The sequence below is a fragment of the Hipposideros armiger genome, unplaced genomic scaffold, assembly GCF_001890085.2.
Source record: "Hipposideros armiger isolate ML-2016 unplaced genomic scaffold, ASM189008v1 scaffold_907, whole genome shotgun sequence".
NCBI lineage: Eukaryota > Metazoa > Chordata > Mammalia > Chiroptera > Hipposideridae > Hipposideros > Hipposideros armiger.
Window position 1 is genome coordinate 27,796 of NW_017732257.1, and position 19,057 is coordinate 46,852.

Below are 19,057 nucleotides of genomic sequence, written 5' to 3' on the forward strand. Positions count from 1 at the left end.
TTGCAAAAGCATTATCAATCACTATGGTTTTGAAACACACACAATACTCAATAAAACACACACACACAAAAGGAAACCAAAAAAATCCTTGTGTCCACCAAGGGACAACAGGGTCCAGATTGGGTTGTCGGAAAAGTCATGATGCATTTTTGCAATGAGAAACAGAAAAAATACGTAATGACTTTTCCGACAACCCAATATTTGACAGGTTACAGAATGTACAGCCTAGTCAGGGGTTTCATTTGTAGTTGCTTCGCTCTCCGATTTGCTGCCTTCCTTTCAATCTCGTCAGGGTTTAATCAGTCTGTCCTGGCACAATCAGAAGAAAACTGGACAGGATGAGCCCCTCTGAGATGAAATCTAAAGAGTCATCCAGAAGAGAATGATTTGGATCCTGCATTCTGTCCTGGTTTGTCACTAAGCAGCGTGAACCTGGCACTTAACCCTTTTCAAACAATGAGATGCCACAGCTTCACTGCCGCCTGGGGTTATGGGTCTCAAATTGGTCATGGTGGAAAAGTCCTTCGGTGGCTGACATTTTCCTCTGCTATCCTCAGGCCCCATTATCTTGCATAAATGAGAAGCAGCCTGGAACTCGGCCAGTGTGGTAACAATCTGCAAGTCCACTGTGTTAACGCCATAAAACACTACTTTGTGATAAGGAGAAGGAGAAAACTTAAAGTTCATAGAGGCAAAAGCAGAACCAGGCCCCATTACTACCTGTTTATTGTAAATATTGGCTGCAATCCGTTTGCGTAACACTAACTCCATAGCTGCCGGGTGGCTGAGCTGGACTGTGGTCTTCACTATTAGGTAAATCCTTTCATTCTGGGGGGTGACTCTATTCAAGTGAACAGAGTCATGCACTGAAGAGTCCCAGGAGGCTATGGCTGAAACCTGAGAAAGGGGAGATGGAAACAAGACACAACTCAGGTGTAGCAGCTTTATATCACACATTGGAAAGAGAAAATAAATGCAACTCAAATGAATCACAGATATTTTCCCTCACCTTTTTTGAATGACAACACAAGTTCTACGCGTTAAAGTTCCCAGACCTCTTTTCCAAAGCAGACCACAGGAATTTAATGGGAAGGCAGGCCGACAGGCATGTGCACTAACCTGAAACCCTTTAAGAGAAACTTAGGTCCAATTACCTCCTCATCACTGTGCTTTATGATGGGCAGGTAGAAAAACTGGCTGCCATGCTCCTTGGGCAGGATGGAGTTCACGCCAGATGCATGGGGGCCCACAAGCTGCTCGCTGGCACTCAGGTCATCCGCTAACCAAGTCCAGGGCACAGAAACGAAAAGGGAAAAAAGTCAGTTCTTAATTAAGCATCAGCCATTTTAAAATATGCTTTATACAGATAAAGTCTACATGTAACATATTCTAACTTTTTTCTTTCACTCCTTATCCTGCAGTTGAAATAGACTCCACTACCCACAAACAGCTTTTATCCTTTACAGAAAAAACTATGGGCGCCAAAAAAGAAGACTTTGTGAGTCTCCTATAAAATGGACTGCATATATTCTATACGTAGTCCTTGGAGCAAACATTTTCACTACATAAACACACCTTAGAATTTCACGGCTTTCTGGTGTTAATTCCTCCTGTAACTTAGTGTTTGTTGTCCTTCTTACATAACTCCCACTAAATTAGAGACTGGAGAAGTTAAATGATCAATTTGGAATCAAAGTTCTGAGCACTTGGGGCATATCTGCAGGACATCTTCTTCCAATGCCCAACCCAGTGCGGAGTTCACCCTGCACGAATCTCTGTAAGGGGTCATCCCGCTTTTGCTTGTGCACCTCCAATAACGGGACTTACCAGTTCATGAGTCACACAGGCAACTTCTAGGCTTTTACAAATTCTCCAAATGAAGGGCCAAAGTCAACACCCCTTGCCTTCTTCCTTCCATTACTGGTCTTCCTTCCAGAAGACAGGTTTTCAGGCTGTGTACTGAGGATCCCCAGGACCCTGAAGAAGGGCTTCCTGGAGCACACCCACCCCCAAACTCAGCAACCCTGCTTTGTATTCTGCAATTTCATTTTGAAAATGGGTTTTACTGCTCAAACATTGAAAAGCATTGCTCTAGGTTCGCCCAGGTTTGATCCAATTCCTATATTAGAGGACAACACTTAATGAAGGGTGACAATGTGATCGTGGTATGGTATTAACACTATAGCAGGTAAGGCGCAAAGGGCCCCAGTCAGAAATGCAGATTCTCAGGCCCTTGGCAAAGCCTAAAGATTCAGACTCTCTGAGGATGATTACTTTCACAGGTCATTTCTGTGCATTCATGTTTTAGAATAATAAATAGTTGCTTTAATGTTTCAATATGCAGTTCCCAATCTCCCAAGTGCTCTCTTTTTGAGACTAAATACCGCATCTGTCTTCTAGTGATCCTACATGTCATGGTTGTGTATATTTGGTTGGACTACAAATGTCACCTGATGTGGCATATGAGAGATTAGGAAAGTGATTTAAGCATCAAAATCATGTGGGTCTGAATAGCTTACAAACCTTAATTAAATATGATATCCACTGGAACGTTAGGGGCCTACTTACCGTTCAAATCAAGGAAGAGAACTGGTATGTGGGTTTCCATTCCAGGTGGTGGGATCCTAAATTTAAGAACAAAACTTAATCATAACCAATTATGTGTTTTACATCTATTTAGATAACCAGACACCAAAGAGGCACAGACGCAGAGGAGAACGACTGTGGCGATACAGGCTCTATTCATGAAATATTGTCACATTTCTTGACCTTCCTAGTCATAGGAATCATGGGAATTATGTGACTTACATAAAGAACTACCAGATATATGAATTACATATAATTAATTGAAACAAAGATTATTTGAAGCCTTTCTAAAAACAATTCTAGGGATGGGAAAAAGAGATGGGGTTTGTGAGGAGTGTGCACAGGAGACAGGTCAGAAGCCAGTAGAAGTAAACAAAAGGGACAATATTTTAAAAGCTCAAAGGAAGAGAGAATAAAAGATGTGTGAAAGGAGGTAGGGTTGTGTGCAGAATAGACCAAAGCAGTGTTTTATCAAAAACTGGCCCATCTGCAGCAGACTCAGCTCATGGGGCCTCTTAAAATGTTAAGCGCTGTGCCCCTCCTTTTTATTCCAAATCAGAATAACTAGAAATGGGACCCAGGACTCTAATTTTCCAAACACTCAAGATGATCTGAAGTTTGGAAACACCTCAACTGAAAGAGCCTGAGAGAAGAACTGTCTAACACGAGCCTCACGAAGCAGAACACGACTGGGACTGAGCTGGCTGTTCACACCACGTGGCTGGCTGACATGCTGCACATAGCCTACAGGGATCCCCCACAAGAGCATCAGGTTACAAATTATGTGCCTGCAAATTTAGATTTTCTAGTTTTATAATAATGCCATGAAATCAATTACACTTCCATTTATCATTACAGACACAAATAACATCACTAATGTTTCTACGCCTATCCATGCAAGATTATCTAGGCACACACATTTTGTGTTCAAAAGAAATCTGATTTCTCTTCAATGCCTAGGACCTAATCTTATAATAAGAATAAGAAGCACTAGCAATTACCATTTTTTGAATGGGCACTATAATAAGGTATTATATATATATATATATATATATATATATATATATATATATATATATATATATATTCTCTAATCTTTACAACAGTACCAAAAAGGTAGCTCCGTTAATAGATTAGAAATAAAGCTAAGGAAACTTAACAGAAGTTGAGGCAAGTTAAGAGCTCCAGCCGGAAACTAAATCCAGATCTGTTGGACTCCAAAGTCTAGGATACCACACTGCTTCTTATGAGCATCAGGACTGACAGATCAATCGACTGATTGTAGCTTATGCAGTGCTTTAGTGCTGACTCTATGTTAGTGATCAGACTAAAAAGGTACTAGAGCAAATGAGGAGATAGATTTTCCTGCCCTGTTCAAGTACACCCTGGAACACCCGCCTCTGGAGCCAACGAGTATTTCTGGAGATCAGTGCCCATGTCCAAGTCACTCATGCAGAGGAATGGAGAAGTGTGGTATTTGATTCCTGGCCAGGCAAGAAATGCTCTTTGGCTTCCTGTGAGAAAAAGCTGGCTGTGGTGGGGAGGCAAAAAGGGGAAGGCAGCACTAGAGATGAGTGGCCCTTCCCTGGGCAGCTCATGTTACTTCATATTTCTGGTGACAACCTTGGAAAGTCACTTGCACGACTCTTGTCACAGGCCATCCACGCCATCCTGTCAGGCCTGCACAGAAGGGTGGACTTACCAGTCGGCAGGCGCCCCAGGGATCCCACTGCCCGGTGCTGGCACCAGCACAGCATTCCTCTCCTCAGTCAGCCCCACCCACTGCTCCACAAGTCGGGCTTCCCGCTCTACATCATCCTCTGTTTTCTCTGTGGGACAAAATGAGGGGATGAGTGCCAAGAAGGGAAAACATACAATTTCTACATTCAAAATAAGTAGATGTTTATTTGCTCATACCCACACATGGCTTAAACATCACCTAAGTTCCTAAAAAGGATTTGAGGCTTTGCAATTCAAGCCGGAGCACCCAGGCGTGCTCAGAGGCTACAATACTAGCTTAACAGATCATAAACCAGGAAGAGTAGAAAGAGCGTTGGAATAAGCCATTAGAAGACTTGGGTTAGTGTACTGGTTCTGTAATTTGGGGAAGCTATTTAACAGCTGAGTCTAGTTTCCTGAGCTGTCAAAAAGGGATAATACAAGTCGTGTCTACTTCACGCACTTGTTGGAAGGGTCACATAAAATAATAGATGTGACACTGCTTTATAAAACTATACACCAGTTTATAAAGATAGCGGATTACAAAACACCATTTACCTCACTCTGGAAAACTAACTTTACTTTTCTTCATATTCATTATGAAAGGGATTTGATATATTTTGAAATCCTCTTATCCATAATCCAACTTTGGAGCTACCTGGGCACAGTCTATGCAAGTTTTCACTAGCAGGTGGAGCACAGACACACACTGACACCAAGAACGCTGAGCAAAGATGTTTAACCGAGGAAGACTTTTTGCTAACTTCACATGACATGGATTAACATCTGCAATGTGTCCTTTGGTGCACAGTCAACCACAATGAGTGGATCATAACATCAGGGTGAGCCTGAGGCTTTTAGGAGAATACTTCTACTTTGAAATCCCAGAAGCCATTGCCAGCATAAGCAATCTGAATCCTTGGATGGGGCGGTGGTGGATGGAGCTGTAGGCCAGCTTCAGGCCACCCTGAACTAGCTGAACGCATGGCTACTGGCCAACAGGAGCTGGGGCTGACCTGCCAAGTGTTGTGGTTTCACAAGGGACCCTTTAGCTGCTGTCAGTCCCAAGTCCTGAGCCTGGACTACCTCATTACTGAGATACTGGTACTGATCATATCTGCATTCATCAAAACAAAATTTGACTTTAAAATTTAATGTCACAGTTAACTGAGAGTTTTATGAAACCTTATTACCTTCAATTTAAGAGCCTTCTTAAGCCAATACTATACAATATGATTCACTAATACCAACAATCATTACAATGTTAAAAAAAGAAACTACTACTGTTCAACGAAAAGAAGAAAACAACTACTACCATTGTCTACAAGTAAGAAAGCTACTTCCAGGAAGGAGTTTAATCTCACATACCTTTCTTATTGCTGATTTTTTTAATCTGTTCATCTAAGTATTCTCGTCGTTTAATGAGTGCATCAGACCACCTCTCTCTTACACAGTTTAAGTCTTCTTCCTGACATCAGGGAAGGAAAGCATTTCTCTGTAGAGTGCATAGACAACTCTTTCTTTTTTAAAAGATGTTTATTTGATTAGGAAAATTTTCCGTAGGAAAGGCCAATTGAACACTGCCGTGTGATTAATATGCAAGAAAGCAAAGAGGTCTCGGTAACACTGCATGCTAATCAAGGATCCTGTGTCTCAGAAATCAGAGCTCCCAGATTTCCAAAAGCATAATTTATACTTAAAAGCAACAGAGGCTCAAACTACACCAGCTGTTGGATGATTCTTACATGGTGTGTGTATGTGTATATCTAAATTATAGCTATTCATTTGAAGGATTTGCAATTCTAAGTTGAAGGACACCGTGGACAGAGCCATAACCATGTAATAGCAAATGAAATTTAAAAAAAAAAACGACAGGCATTTTCAGAGTTCACTGTTCAATTGGCTGGATAATGTGTGTTTTCTGAATAGATGAGCAGAGAACCTTTCGCATCTGCTGCAATGATTGTACCTTCAACCATGACCATGAGGCTAACTGAAAATCTCCCATGCAAAAGCCCCACATGCAGTCAGCCATGCTTCCAGAACTCCCAGCAGCAGCCACCGGACTTCATGAGGACATGTGGCAGGAAGCACAGAGACAGCCGCAGGAGTGAGTTAATAGCATTGCTGAGATCCAAGGGGTTACTGGTATTTCCCCTAAAGTTTGTTTTTGCTTGCTTGGTTTTCTTTCTTAATAAAATTATGAGGAGGGAAAGAAACCCATCAATTCTAATAAAAACACTCTGACTTTCTTAATTCTAGTCTAACCCTTAAGATATTACATTAAGAGCAGACACGTGAGGACTTCTGAGGCTCCACCTACAATGCACCCACATTTTAGATATAGGAAGGCACACCAGGAAAACATGCTTTTAAAATTCACGTGGAGATGGGCGAAAAGCCTGGGAACCAAACCCAAACACTTCATCTCGGTTTGCTGCCCTGACCACTTGTCCTTACTGCACCTTCCAGGACAGCAGGCCAGTCAGTGCTGACGAGTAGCGGTTCACATTTGCACATAAATTTTTTCTAGATTTCCAAAAAGCAATAGCTGAGATTTAAATTTTTCAGGTTAGCGGTAACTAACCTTGACCCTAATAAGAAAACTGTCTAAACAAAACAAAACTAAAAAACTGTGTGCATACACTGTCTTCACTTTTCTTATCCAACGGAAGTCTTTTGAAGTAAAACGGCGTATTAGCACAACGATACTCTCCTAGATGTAAGGAGCTAAGTGCAGTTTCTCACAGGAAAGACAGAGTCTACTTAGAGAATATACATGGATCACATCACAAATTCTAAGATCATCACTTTAATACAGTGATAATGGTCTTGCTTAGAAAGGCTTTACAAGCTAGACGGCATAGCAGAAGTGCAGGATCTGGTTACAAATTCTGAACTGACAGAGAAATCCACAGAGACAGTAGTGTATCCTTGATTACACTTCAAGCAAATCAAAAGCAGGTGAGTGACGGTATATTCTCACTCTGGGCTCCCTCCTCCTTCCTCCTCCCCACCCTCTGCTTTGCGAAGGCTGGCAATTAGCAGTAGCTGTGCCCCAGGACTGACAGCAGCAATACCTGGTAACTATCCATATCATCACCATCCTCATCATCTCTCTGGTAGGAAAGAAAGAAACACAAAGGACATGCATTTTGTTTCTCAAACAGTACGCAAGGAAAAGAATTCTGGAAGCTTAATAAACACATTACAATGGACAGCACACACAACACCTGCAAAATACAACACTGAGTTGAGGCTCAAAAGGTTTAGTGCATGTAATTCACTTGTCTATAATTACTTAAGAAATTTAAATTTAAAAAAAAATAAAGAAAGGAGTCATTTAAAAACAAGATCTCTCTTAGCTGGGACTAGGTACCAACACCACCAGGCTGTTATGCAATAAGTGCTACATATTTCTGGGTGAGCTATTTGAGGTTTAGAGTGGACTTCAAAAGACAGAATGACAGAGAAAGGACTTTAGAGACTCCACTGCTCGACCTCTGAGTTTTAGCCATGAGGCAACTAAGACCCTGAAGGATGAAATGATTTAATCCCAGGATCACACACAGAATGGCAGGGGCAGGCCTCTTAGTCTCCTAGCTCAGTGCTCTTCTCCCTGCACCACAACACTCCCCTTGATGAAATCATCACAGTGAAAGCCCACTGGGGAACCTAAGGCTATCTTCACACAAGGTTCTGCGCTAGACTACTGCAAAAAGCACAGTCTACCATTTCGATTGAATATATGGGTTTATCATTATCCACTATGGTATATATCAGCATCCATACCAATCAATTAAGATAAATCAAAACTGCCTTAAACCCGTGCAACTTTTTATAATAATAATATAAAATAACAATTTTGGCAAAAACACAGGGCAAAACAAAATCATCATGTTAAAAATAAAAGGGTTTTAGTTCAGACAATTTTCCTTAGAAACAAGGATAAAAAAATTCCCATTTGTAAAGAATATTCATCCATATGGAGGCAGGTTCTACTCGAAATGAATGCTGGGCCATGTAACAACCTTCTTTCATTTTTTTTTATGGCTATTGCAGGGTTGATATTCAAATAGGCAGTGAAGTGGTCTAGTCATAAAAAAAGACAAACTACTTCTTTTCAAGTGCTTTAAAAATATAATTACATTATTCTCATATCTAAGTATACTTTAAAATATACTGCTTTTTAAAAGTGCCTTAAAAATACAGTTAAAATTATTTTCTGTATAGGCTTCAAAATACACATTCGTTTTAGTTTGGTAACCACATTATCATCTGAATAAGTGACTTATTAAATGCAAGGCTAACACTGAAGTAATTTTCTCTGAATTAATTCCCTATATTAATGAGTAAAGTACAAATAGCTGTAATTTGTCATTATTTTTTTAGACTAAGGATATACTTCTATTTACTGAAAACTAGCCTGAGCCTTCATGATGTAACCATTGTAAAGTCGACGTATTCTGGATTGACTTAAGCTACTGCATGGGAATAATTCTAAGGTGCTACGTCAACAAAAAAAGTTGTTGGACATGATCTTGAGCATTAAAGAAAGAAAGGACTGCTTTAAAATAGCCACCATTTAAATTTGCAAGACTAGTACTATGCTCTTCAAAATATATTCAGTATTGAGGAAAGGCTGATATTTGAGAGCTCAAATTTTGACAAAAATCAGTTTCAACTCAAAAGGTAAAGCTGTTTTAAACAATACCAATAATCAATCCTCATAATGTTCTTCAAACGGCAACATTTGGTCAGCTGATGATCCATATTGTGTAGGTCATGCTTTAGCGCACACAGATTCAGTTCTAGCTAAGATCAGAGATTTATTAAGCCACAATATATTACTGCAAAAAGGGACTTCAGAGAATTAAGTCTACCTCATCATTTTAGAGAAGAGAAAAGGGAACTTGAAGTTCAAATTACCAAAAGGTAAGCCTTCTGGAAGGCCAAACTAGACTTAAGAACCCAAGTCTCCCACTGCAAGTCTACCAGGCCCTGCAGCCAGCCCAAAGGTGACGGCCAAGTGAGGGACTAACATGGGAGGAGAATACAGGCAATCCAACTTCCTACTCCATGCAGAGGAATAGTCTTGTGAAGTATTCCACAATAAGCCTCCCCCAGAACAGCAACTGTTCTCCTCCAGAACAGCAACTCTGTCCCCACACCTTAAGGGTCTGATTTCTCCCAATCCTCAATTCATATGTTAGAATACATGGGACTACGTGAAGCACATGCATTCTTTCAGGACACTGGGGACAGGTTCCTAATTGTAAAGTTTATTCTCAAGGAGTACTGAAGAGATCCGACTGGTAATATGAAGATCAATTCATAGAGGTCTCCATGTTTTAAGTTTTTTAAATGAAAACAGAAAACTTAGTAAATGGAGATTTCATGGACAAAAAAAGATCATGAGAACAACTTTTAACTAAAAAAAAAAACAAAAAAACGGAAAGCTTTCAAAGAGCTGCCTAATTACACCAGTGTGTGGGGGTAATTTTATGTTAATAAGAAAGGATCAGGCCAGGCAACAGTGCCACATATCCAACATACTTTGGGTTAGATAAAAAATAAGACCTGCCTGGGGCGGCCGGGTTAGCTCAGTTGGTCAGAGTGCAGTGCTCATAACACCAAGATTGCTTTTCAATCCACACATGGGCGACGGAGATGCAACCTCCACAACTAGATTGAAACAACTACTTGACTTGGAGCTGATGGGTCCTGGAAAAATACACTGTTCCCCAATTAAAAAAATAAGTAAATAAAATAATAAGACCAGCCTAAAGTAAATGAGTACTATAGCATTAAAATGTGTGTTTATAAATAAAACTATTATGAGTTAAAACTAAGCCAATATAGTATTTTCAATGTAGAAAAAAGGCAATAGATGGAAATATGAATGGGAGACGGATATATGGTTAAGGCAAGGTGTTCTGTTCTACTCCCAAACAAGGTCTCCATCACAGCTCACTGACTGCTTTAATTCTGCATCAACCAATCTTTGTTAAATACTATTTCACATCTGTTTTTCTTACCTGGTAGCTGTCCAGCCCTCTCTGGAGCTTAGTGGACCTGGCAGTCACACACCCAATGGATACTGACAAGATTGCTTCGACCATAAGTGGCAGTGTCCCTGAATGCTGTACAGGTTTTACTGTGACTTGCACTCTCCGGGAATGACCCTGTAGAGGTACGGGTGGGATGAGGAAGGGGTGTGGAAATGGGAATAGGTAGAGATCGGGAGAGATGGGTGAACAGGATAAAAGAATGGAAATGGGTTAGAGAACAAAGAGGGAAATAACTAGAAAATTCCAGAAACTGCGTGTAAGAGCAGGACAGAGAGAAACCATGAAACAAACAAGAACAAATGCAGTACCTGTCTGAGTTGAAAGATGCCTCCTGTGTTGACATCTTTCGCCTGATGAAGCTCCACTGAAGCATATTCCCCTAACTCATTCAGTTCCAATATAGAGATCCACATTTCTAGTCTGCGGGTTACTTCACTCCACCTGCAGAAACACATTCCAACAGACAACAATGCCACTGCCCAGGGAGAGTACTAGGAATAAGCCACCATTCACTGAGCACTTACTATGTGCTAGGAACTGTGCTATGAATGATGCATCGATGATTTTCTTATTCAACTCAGTAAGTTGAATAAGAAACAACTCTTGAAACAACCCTATAGTAGAAGGTCTTTTTATTTATTTTATTGAGGTGGCAACTTGAATTTGATGAAATGTGCAGATCTCAAGCACTAAGTTCAATGAGTTCTGACAAAGGCATACACCTGTGTAAGTCACCCCACCATCACCTCAGAAAGGTGGTTCACGTTCTTTCCTATTCAATGGCCTCCCCACACCACTCCCTGAAGCAGCCATGTAAACTCATAGGTTAGTTCTGCCGGTTCTAGGACTTCATATAAATGAATCATGTAGTAGTATGTACTCTCCTAGTTCTGGCCTCTTTAATGCTTCATGTTTTTGAGATTCATCTAAATGAATATCAATAGTCTTTTTTCTTTCATATTGCTGAGTAATATTCTAGTATATGCATATTACGATTTGTTTATCCATTCTCACATTGAAGGACATTTGGGTTGTTTGTAGTTTTGAGATATTATGAATAGAGATGCCATAAACATTTGTGTATAAGTCTGTTTGTGGACTTATATTTTCTTTTCCTTCGGTAAATACCTAGGAGGGAGATTACTGGATCATAAAAGAGGCAAATGATCAACTTTAGAAGATCTCCTTCTGTTTTCTTCTATAAGTTTTATAGTTTTATCTTTTACATTTAAGGATATGATGTCTCTCAAATTAACTTTTGTGTGTGGTATCACATAGAGATAAAGATTGTTGTTGTTTTTTTCCCCAATATAGATATGCAGTTGTTTCAGTCTTGTTTGTTGTAAAGACTTTCCTTACCCCATTGAATTTCTTTGATGCTCAGTAATTCCTTTCATCATTCACATTTCATAAATGAGGAAACAGGCTCAGAGTATCTGTTTTCTTAACGACTGTCCAAGTGCTGGCCTTGACCCTGTGTCTAAAGCTCACAGCCAAGTACAAACCTGTCATGTAGTGTTCTTGTCTTGGCATGAAGGGAATCGACTTCCCAGATGGAGCTACCATTTCCAGCACACCGGTGGCCCCATACTTCAATTGCCAGTGCTCCATCTGAAATGAACTCTAGGAATTCTTCTGTTACGTTCACCACATAGTCCTGGGATAAATGGGAGAAAAGAAAGAGGGAGAATTATGCATAAATAATCTATGAAATTTCCTTTTTAATTTTCAGCTGTATATAGATTCACTTTGGAATATAGTAGCCTAATCTCAACCTTAAAAACCACCTCTACTGTTTTAAAGAAAGCCATAAAGAATCACAGAATATTAGTTCTGGAAGAGATATTATGAGGTCATTGACTGCAAACCTTTTTTTTTATAAGTGAAGACACTACCTGTCCCACATCATACTGCTCGCTAGTTGCAGAGCTGACTCTGTTTCCTTACTCCCCGTTCATTCCTAGTTCCACAAGGCCACTCTACCTTTCAGCTGGCACAGACTAATCAACGTATCAAAAAAGGAACTTCTGATTGCTCTTTGTTATGGCTTAGAAGGCTAATAATAAAATTAAATTTTATATGATTATCTTCGTGATTTTGTGCTCTTGCTCTGAAACTCTTCCATCTCAATTCCTCATTCTAAACACAAACAGATTAATATGAGGAAATGAATACTGAATTGACTGAGTACGGCAAATCACCCAGGACAAAGCCACAGACAACGAATGAAGTCAATTTTCTAAGTGGAATCTCAGGTGAAGACAACTCTGTGACTCTATAATTTCTGGCAACAGCTGTGCTATATAGACTTAGCCTTATACTATTTACCTTATTTATTTTATTTGGAGGCAGAGTCAGAATTTTAGAAGGAAAATCAACTTAATCAGTATAATCTACACATTTTAAAGATGAAAAAAATCCCAAGGTCACATCGTGAATCCAGGGGCTCTGAGACTAGTATTTATTAAACTAGCTGTTAACTAGAATGTGCTTAAAATTCAGATTTCATCCTTATAAATAAGCAACTTTGTAGATCCAAAGAAACATGGGGGATATTTAAAAGAGTACTGAGAGAACAGAAACAAAAAAACATTAATAAATATTCTGGGAAACAGACTGGTGAACAGAGGGTAAAAAAAAAAAAATGTGGGCTACCTGTTTTCAGAAAAAGAAAAGACTTAGTAGTCCTTACATACGTGTAATTTTATAGGTGGTGATATAGATTTGCTTTCTATGTGTAGAACTAAAGAGAAACAGGCACAATTTGTGAAAATTAAAAAAACATCTTGAAGATCTATTCAGGATTGTCCACAGAAAAACTAAATAACACAGAGGATAAAGTCCATCTGTCAGAAATGAGTTCTTGGCAGTCCGATGTGAAAGCCAGGAAAGATAGCTGATGTCTCAAAGCAGGTCTATCAAATACTCACCAAAAAGTCACTCTTTCCATTTTATACTTTCTTGCAAAACGCATATGGTACATTAGAATGCTATGCTATATTCAGAAGAATGAAAAGTATCTATAAAAACTCATGTTAAGGGCCGGCCGAGTGGCGCGATGGTTAAGAGCTGGCTTGGGACGCCAGAGGGCCCCGGTTCGGATCCCACATATGAGGGCCAGTGACACTGCCCTCTACAGCTAAGATGCTGAACAACAGCTCAACCTGGAGCTGGGCTGCCGTGAGTCACTGGTGACGGTGTAGGCTGCAGCCCCTGTGGCAGTGGGTTGCCATGGGCTACCGTGTGTAGCCAGCAGCCAGCCTGAGCGGCCAGCAGCCACAGTGAGCGGCCGTCCAGAAGCCGGCGACTGATCTGCCTCACCCGGGAAGAGCGCAATGATGGTGCCAACTTGGGCCAGTGAAGCAACGTCTTCCACAACTAGACTGAAGAACAAAAGGACAGCAACTTGTCTGTTCCCCTTCCCCCAATTCCCCAGTGCTGTTCCCATCCCTCCAATTCCCCAATAAAAAAAAAAAATCTTAAAAAAAAACAAAAAAAACCTCATGTTAAGATGTCCACATACATGAAAATAACAAGATGCAATTCTGCAATATGTATAATGTGATCACAATTTTGTAAGAAAAGTGTTTTAAGAAGTCATGTTGCGTGACAGTGTGTATGTTATTTATTCCTATTTGTGTGTATGAAATGTTTACTACACGCATATGAGTATAAAAGTTGTGGAGCATAGAAAATAGTTTAGCTAACTGTCATTGGTGATCACACTTCTGGGGAATACGATTTTGAGTAGTTTTTCAGATTTTATTTTAAATACTTTTAAATTTTTAAAAATTATACTGAAGTACATTTTGAGGCTAAAAGGCCTAAGAAACATATTATGTTGGTGAAACATTCTTATGGGGAAAACTTCTAAAAGTACATGTAGAGTTCTGAACTACACCCAGATCTGTTGCCTCCCACGTAACTCATTTCATAATGGCACCTGTACCTTCCAGTGAGAAAAGGTCACGCTATACTGGGCATCCTTGGACTGGGGGGAAGGCAACTCTGGATCTACTACTGGGGCAGCCACTGTAGAATCACACTGGTCCCAGAATGTGTATTGACAGAAGACAAAATTCGAGAGGTTTAAGGGAAGCCCCGTTGCCTCTTTAATTTTTACCTGAAGAGATTTAAAAAAAAAAGCAAATATAAATCCCACAAAGAAAACATTAAACCATATGTTCTTTTCTTATTTCAACTACCTCAAATTTAAGTGTAAATGATGAAATAAACAAATTAGTTATTCATTTGACATCTGAAAATATTTGGCATCATTTCATTAACAGTTCTACCTGCAATGAAATTTGTGCCATAGTTCTATAACCACAGTATATATAAACTTGGCAACAAATACACACATCCCTCTAAAATTTTTCTAATGACTGAGTTTCTGATATAGATGCAACCTTTACTAGAAAAACATGATTCACTGAGCAACATACACTCTTTGCATGCTAAACATACATAGACTTTTGAAATATAAAGCAACTGTATTCAGAAAATGTGCTATACTTCTGGAAAAAGTACTGTCCACCATTGTATTTACTGTCAGAAATTTAACTGTGCTCTATGAAAAACTCATAAGATTTTCTATAAAATGTTTTTGAATTAAAATAGTCATTTATCTGAGCCTCCCCATCACGGTGGTCCTCTCACCCGGCATGTCAGTTTTTTGACCCGGTGAATGATTTCCCCGTTGCTGTCTACAACTTCGAGACTTCCACTTTCACTGGAGTTCTCTGAGGAGTCATCCTCCACTATGCGCTCCGGGACAGCTCCTGTAACACGCATCACCTCCACATGGAGACGCCCAGCAACCTGGGTCAAGGAAGCAGAGCACCCTGGAGTTAAAAGGCATCCCACAGACAACACAGACCTGAGACAGAAAGCACTCTACAAGATCCCTGGTGAGCAGCTCCAGTTACTGCTTGGCTATCGCCAGCAAAGGGAAGCTCAACATTCCCAGGGCCAGTCCACTCCGCCGGTTGCTCTTCCAATCATCCTGCCTGACTTTGAGCCAAATGTATAATACCTCCCTGCAACATGCCTTCTAGAGTCATCTGCATTCCTATCCTTATTCTGTAGGATAGCCCATGAATAGTTTAAAGGCAGCCATCATATTATACCTAGAGTCACCTATTTTCCACGTACGAATATATTCATTCGTTTACTCATTTGATCAAATAAATACCTGGCTTCATGGGAATACCAAGATAAAGACATGGGCTCTGCTTTCACGGCACTCACAGTCAAGTAGGGAAAGACAGAGAAGTAAAAATCTAGTAAAAAAAAGTGTAGACTAACTGCTATAACAGAGATATGTACTGGTTGTTATGGAATAAATTTATCTACTTAACAAAATTTATCAAGAACTAACTCTGTTCCGGGAACTGCGCTAAACGCTCCGTTGAGAAGAATAAACCAGACATGTTCACTGGGCTTGTGGAGTTCCTATTCTCTTGGGAGTAGAGAACGGGCTTATAATTCACACTGGGGCTGAAAGCAGGGTGAGGAAGGGCTCATGATGGGGTGAGATCTGCTCCAGGAGAAATAGCATATACAAAGCCAGGAAGTGACAAGGAAAGAATTCCTTTAATTTTTTTTTTTTAATTGCTTAAATTTTCCTCACTATCCTGGTGGTTCTCAGAATAGATGCTAGTTTTGCAGTGTCTCAAAATTATTGCACAGAACCAAATTAAAGAACAGGAACTGTCCTGAAATTCGCATTCTCAGAGTGTTATAATTGGCCAAGTTATCTTTCATAACACTATTTAGGGTTGTAATGACTGAAAGGAAGGTGACACATGTTTTGGCAGTGCCACTGTCATCTTAAATAGTGAGGCTCATTTTGATTTGTTTGTTGTTGTTTTTTTTTTAGTTGAGCCATCCTGCCACTGGTTGGCAGCTCAGCGGCTGCTCAGCTGGGGCCGGGCATCGAACCGCTGTTGCTCAGAACTCAAACTCTTGAGCAAGCTCTTAACCAACTGAGCCAATCGGCCGGCCCCTATGAGGCTCGTTTTTAAAGGTAGCTCAGACCCAACTTCCACACAGCAACTTGCACTGGCACCAAGGACCTGAGAGATATTAGTTGATGGTATTTGACAAGTGAGACAAACATGAGGAAGTAGTAAGGGGTGAGGGAATAAGAGAAATAGTTAGAAGATAGCAGTTCTTAAGTTTTTTTCAGTGCTTTTTGAGAATCAAATACATTTTTAATACAAATTCAGGGGGTTTAATGAAACTCTCCAAGTCCACCATGGACACTAGCTTAAGAACTCTGACTGGGGACTCATCCACTGGATCCCTTTGCCACAGGAGTTGTGCCCACCTGTTGGCAGCTCAGCTTGGGAATCAAACCGGCGATCCTGTTGCTCAGAGCTCGCACTCTTGAGTGAGCTCTTAACCAACTGAGCCACTTGGCCGGCCCAATGTGCCCATTTTTAACATTGGAAAAAACAACTCTAGCCCACTGGTCTTCTACAACAGAATGTTCACGGAGGTTACACATGCAGAAGGTCGGCTGTGTGCTTACACACAACTGGGAACCTAGAGCTTATTTTCTAGGTTCAAATCACAAAAAATAACTTAGCATTTCAAGTTTGCATGTTATTGAGGGACAAGCTAGGAAATATGGGTGTTACTAAATTTAAAATGAAAACATCAGTTGATGAAATGGATAAAATACAAGTTTGAACTTGAACATTTTCTGAAATGTCTTAGGGCTACACAAAGCCAGAATATCTAAATAACTAAAATACGAGAGTGTAAAAAGGATAACAATGGGATGACGAAGATTGTTTTATTTTAATACTTTGGGTTTCAAAATAATCCTCTCAAGTTGTGTCTTTTAACGACCACTTAGGGGCCAAAAGGGAACTGGAGCGTATCACAAAGGTAAGAGATTAAAACAGAAATGAATTTGGGGCACAGAGCTGAATCTGGTTTCCAAAAGATTTCTAATTTGATTAAAACAAAGAAGAAACTTGTGACCCACAAATATAAAATGTCTTATAACTTTTACAACAATGACTTAATTTTAATAGTTTCTATTGATATTAGAAGAGTAAAAAAGGACGTGGATCCTGTTTTCCCTAGTTTCTCCATCAACCTCAAGAATGTAACTTAAATTTAAAATACCCAAAGCTTGAACCATCCATTTCTCCAAGGCTGGCTTGTCATTACCTCCCCCTGCTGGCTGATGATAGGGACTGCATACTGAAGTTTCACATCACAGAAGAGACACTCCAAGAACACGTTAGCCACGCCAATGAGGTTGTGATTCTCTTGGGCTTCATAGAAAGGGTCACCTCGTTTCCCATAGAGTCGCTTTGCCTGAGTGGTTGGAGAGGCAGGTGGGCAAGAGAGGAGGAAACAGAACATCAAATTAAATAATACGATTTAAAACTCGCATTTAAAATTTCTTAAAGCATTTATTCAGACAAGTTATAAAAAAATAAAGTTAGGATCATGTCACATAAAAATAACAAACTGAGCACACAGGAGGAGCTTGTTAGCTGGGGAATTGAGTGGTATCTGTGCGGAGGACCCTTCTTTAGTTACTGCCTCGTCTTCCCTATTACATCCCACCTGCAGCCTGTGTCATTTTACTCCCTTTGCCTCATTTCCTCTGCTGAGTCTTCTTGTCCCTTACTAATGTCCAAAAAATGAATTATAGTCTCTAGAATTATTCTTAGTAATCTACCCAGACAGCTCATAGATAGGGGAGCATGAGCATATGCTAAGGAATACGAAATCCATGTTGACTCCATCCGGCTGAGTTTTCACAACACTGACACAACAGCACAAATTTACTTTGTTCTGCTTTATTTCATGTGAAGTGTCGTCAAATGCAGGCAAGTAAGCATCCACTATGTGTTCTCATTTCGTTCCTATCTGTGTGGGGATCACATATTGTATATTACTGATGCAACTTAGCACTCCTTTCAAGATCACTTTACTTTTCTAATGTAAACATCCAAGTACCACTACAAATATTCACTGGCGCTTGCCTGCATGTGTGCGTACACATGCGCACATGTGCGTGCGTGCGTGTGTGTGTGTGTGCGCGTGCGTGCGTGTGTGTGTGCGCGTGCATGTGCGTGTGTGTGTGTGTGTGTGTGTGTGTTCTGACAGTTAAATCATTTACATTCTCTGCTTTTAACATGACTACATCTCCTTTACATTTTGTCACTTTTACCTCAGGAACTTTTTCCTTCCATTCTTGATAAAGGTCTCTCATATCAATTAACTTATTCTCCAGCTTCTCAATGGTCCAAACCTGGGTGCCCTTTCCTTTCCTCCTCACTTGAATAGCTGGCTCACTCACTATTGCTCCTCTCTGCAGAATGAACAAAAAACAAACAAGTCTTGTTAAAACTTTTTGGATTGTCAAAGCAATACATATTATTGTAAAGGAGCAAGTTAAAAAAACAATATATATATCAAAGAAGAAGAAATTCTACCACCTACAAAATATTTTGGTTTATTTTCCATCTTGTATGTATATGCAGACACATATTTAATTATCATAATCAGAACCAAACAATAATATAAATTTCCTACCCCAATTCTCTCTCCATAGTTTTACATTATGATTATCCTCTTGTGTTGATAACTATTCTTCATAAACATGATATTTAATGGTAAGACAGCAATCCATTATGTGGATGTATTACTTA

The 19,057-nt window shown here is 39.9% G+C and overlaps 1 protein-coding gene across 1 annotated transcript in view; it reads right to left on the reverse strand.

Annotated features, from left to right (window-relative positions):
• KIF13A (kinesin family member 13A) overlaps nt 1–19,057 on the reverse strand; it is a gene marked incomplete at its 3' end in the record, with an annotated part of 189,283 nt that overhangs the window by 11,740 nt on the left and 158,486 nt on the right. The window contains exons 20-32 of the mRNA XM_019630384.1: nt 18,577–18,717; nt 17,562–17,711; nt 15,036–15,197; nt 14,326–14,499; nt 11,882–12,033; nt 10,685–10,817; nt 10,344–10,490; nt 7,386–7,424; nt 5,674–5,773; nt 4,289–4,415; nt 2,569–2,624; nt 1,155–1,279; nt 721–897 (exon numbers count right to left, since the gene is read on the reverse strand). Coding sequence (XP_019485929.1) covers nt 721–897; nt 1,155–1,279; nt 2,569–2,624; nt 4,289–4,415; nt 5,674–5,773; nt 7,386–7,424; nt 10,344–10,490; nt 10,685–10,817; nt 11,882–12,033; nt 14,326–14,499; nt 15,036–15,197; nt 17,562–17,711; nt 18,577–18,717 — 1,683 coding nt within the window. The remainder of the gene's footprint in view (nt 1–720; nt 898–1,154; nt 1,280–2,568; nt 2,625–4,288; nt 4,416–5,673; nt 5,774–7,385; nt 7,425–10,343; nt 10,491–10,684; nt 10,818–11,881; nt 12,034–14,325; nt 14,500–15,035; nt 15,198–17,561; nt 17,712–18,576; nt 18,718–19,057) is intronic.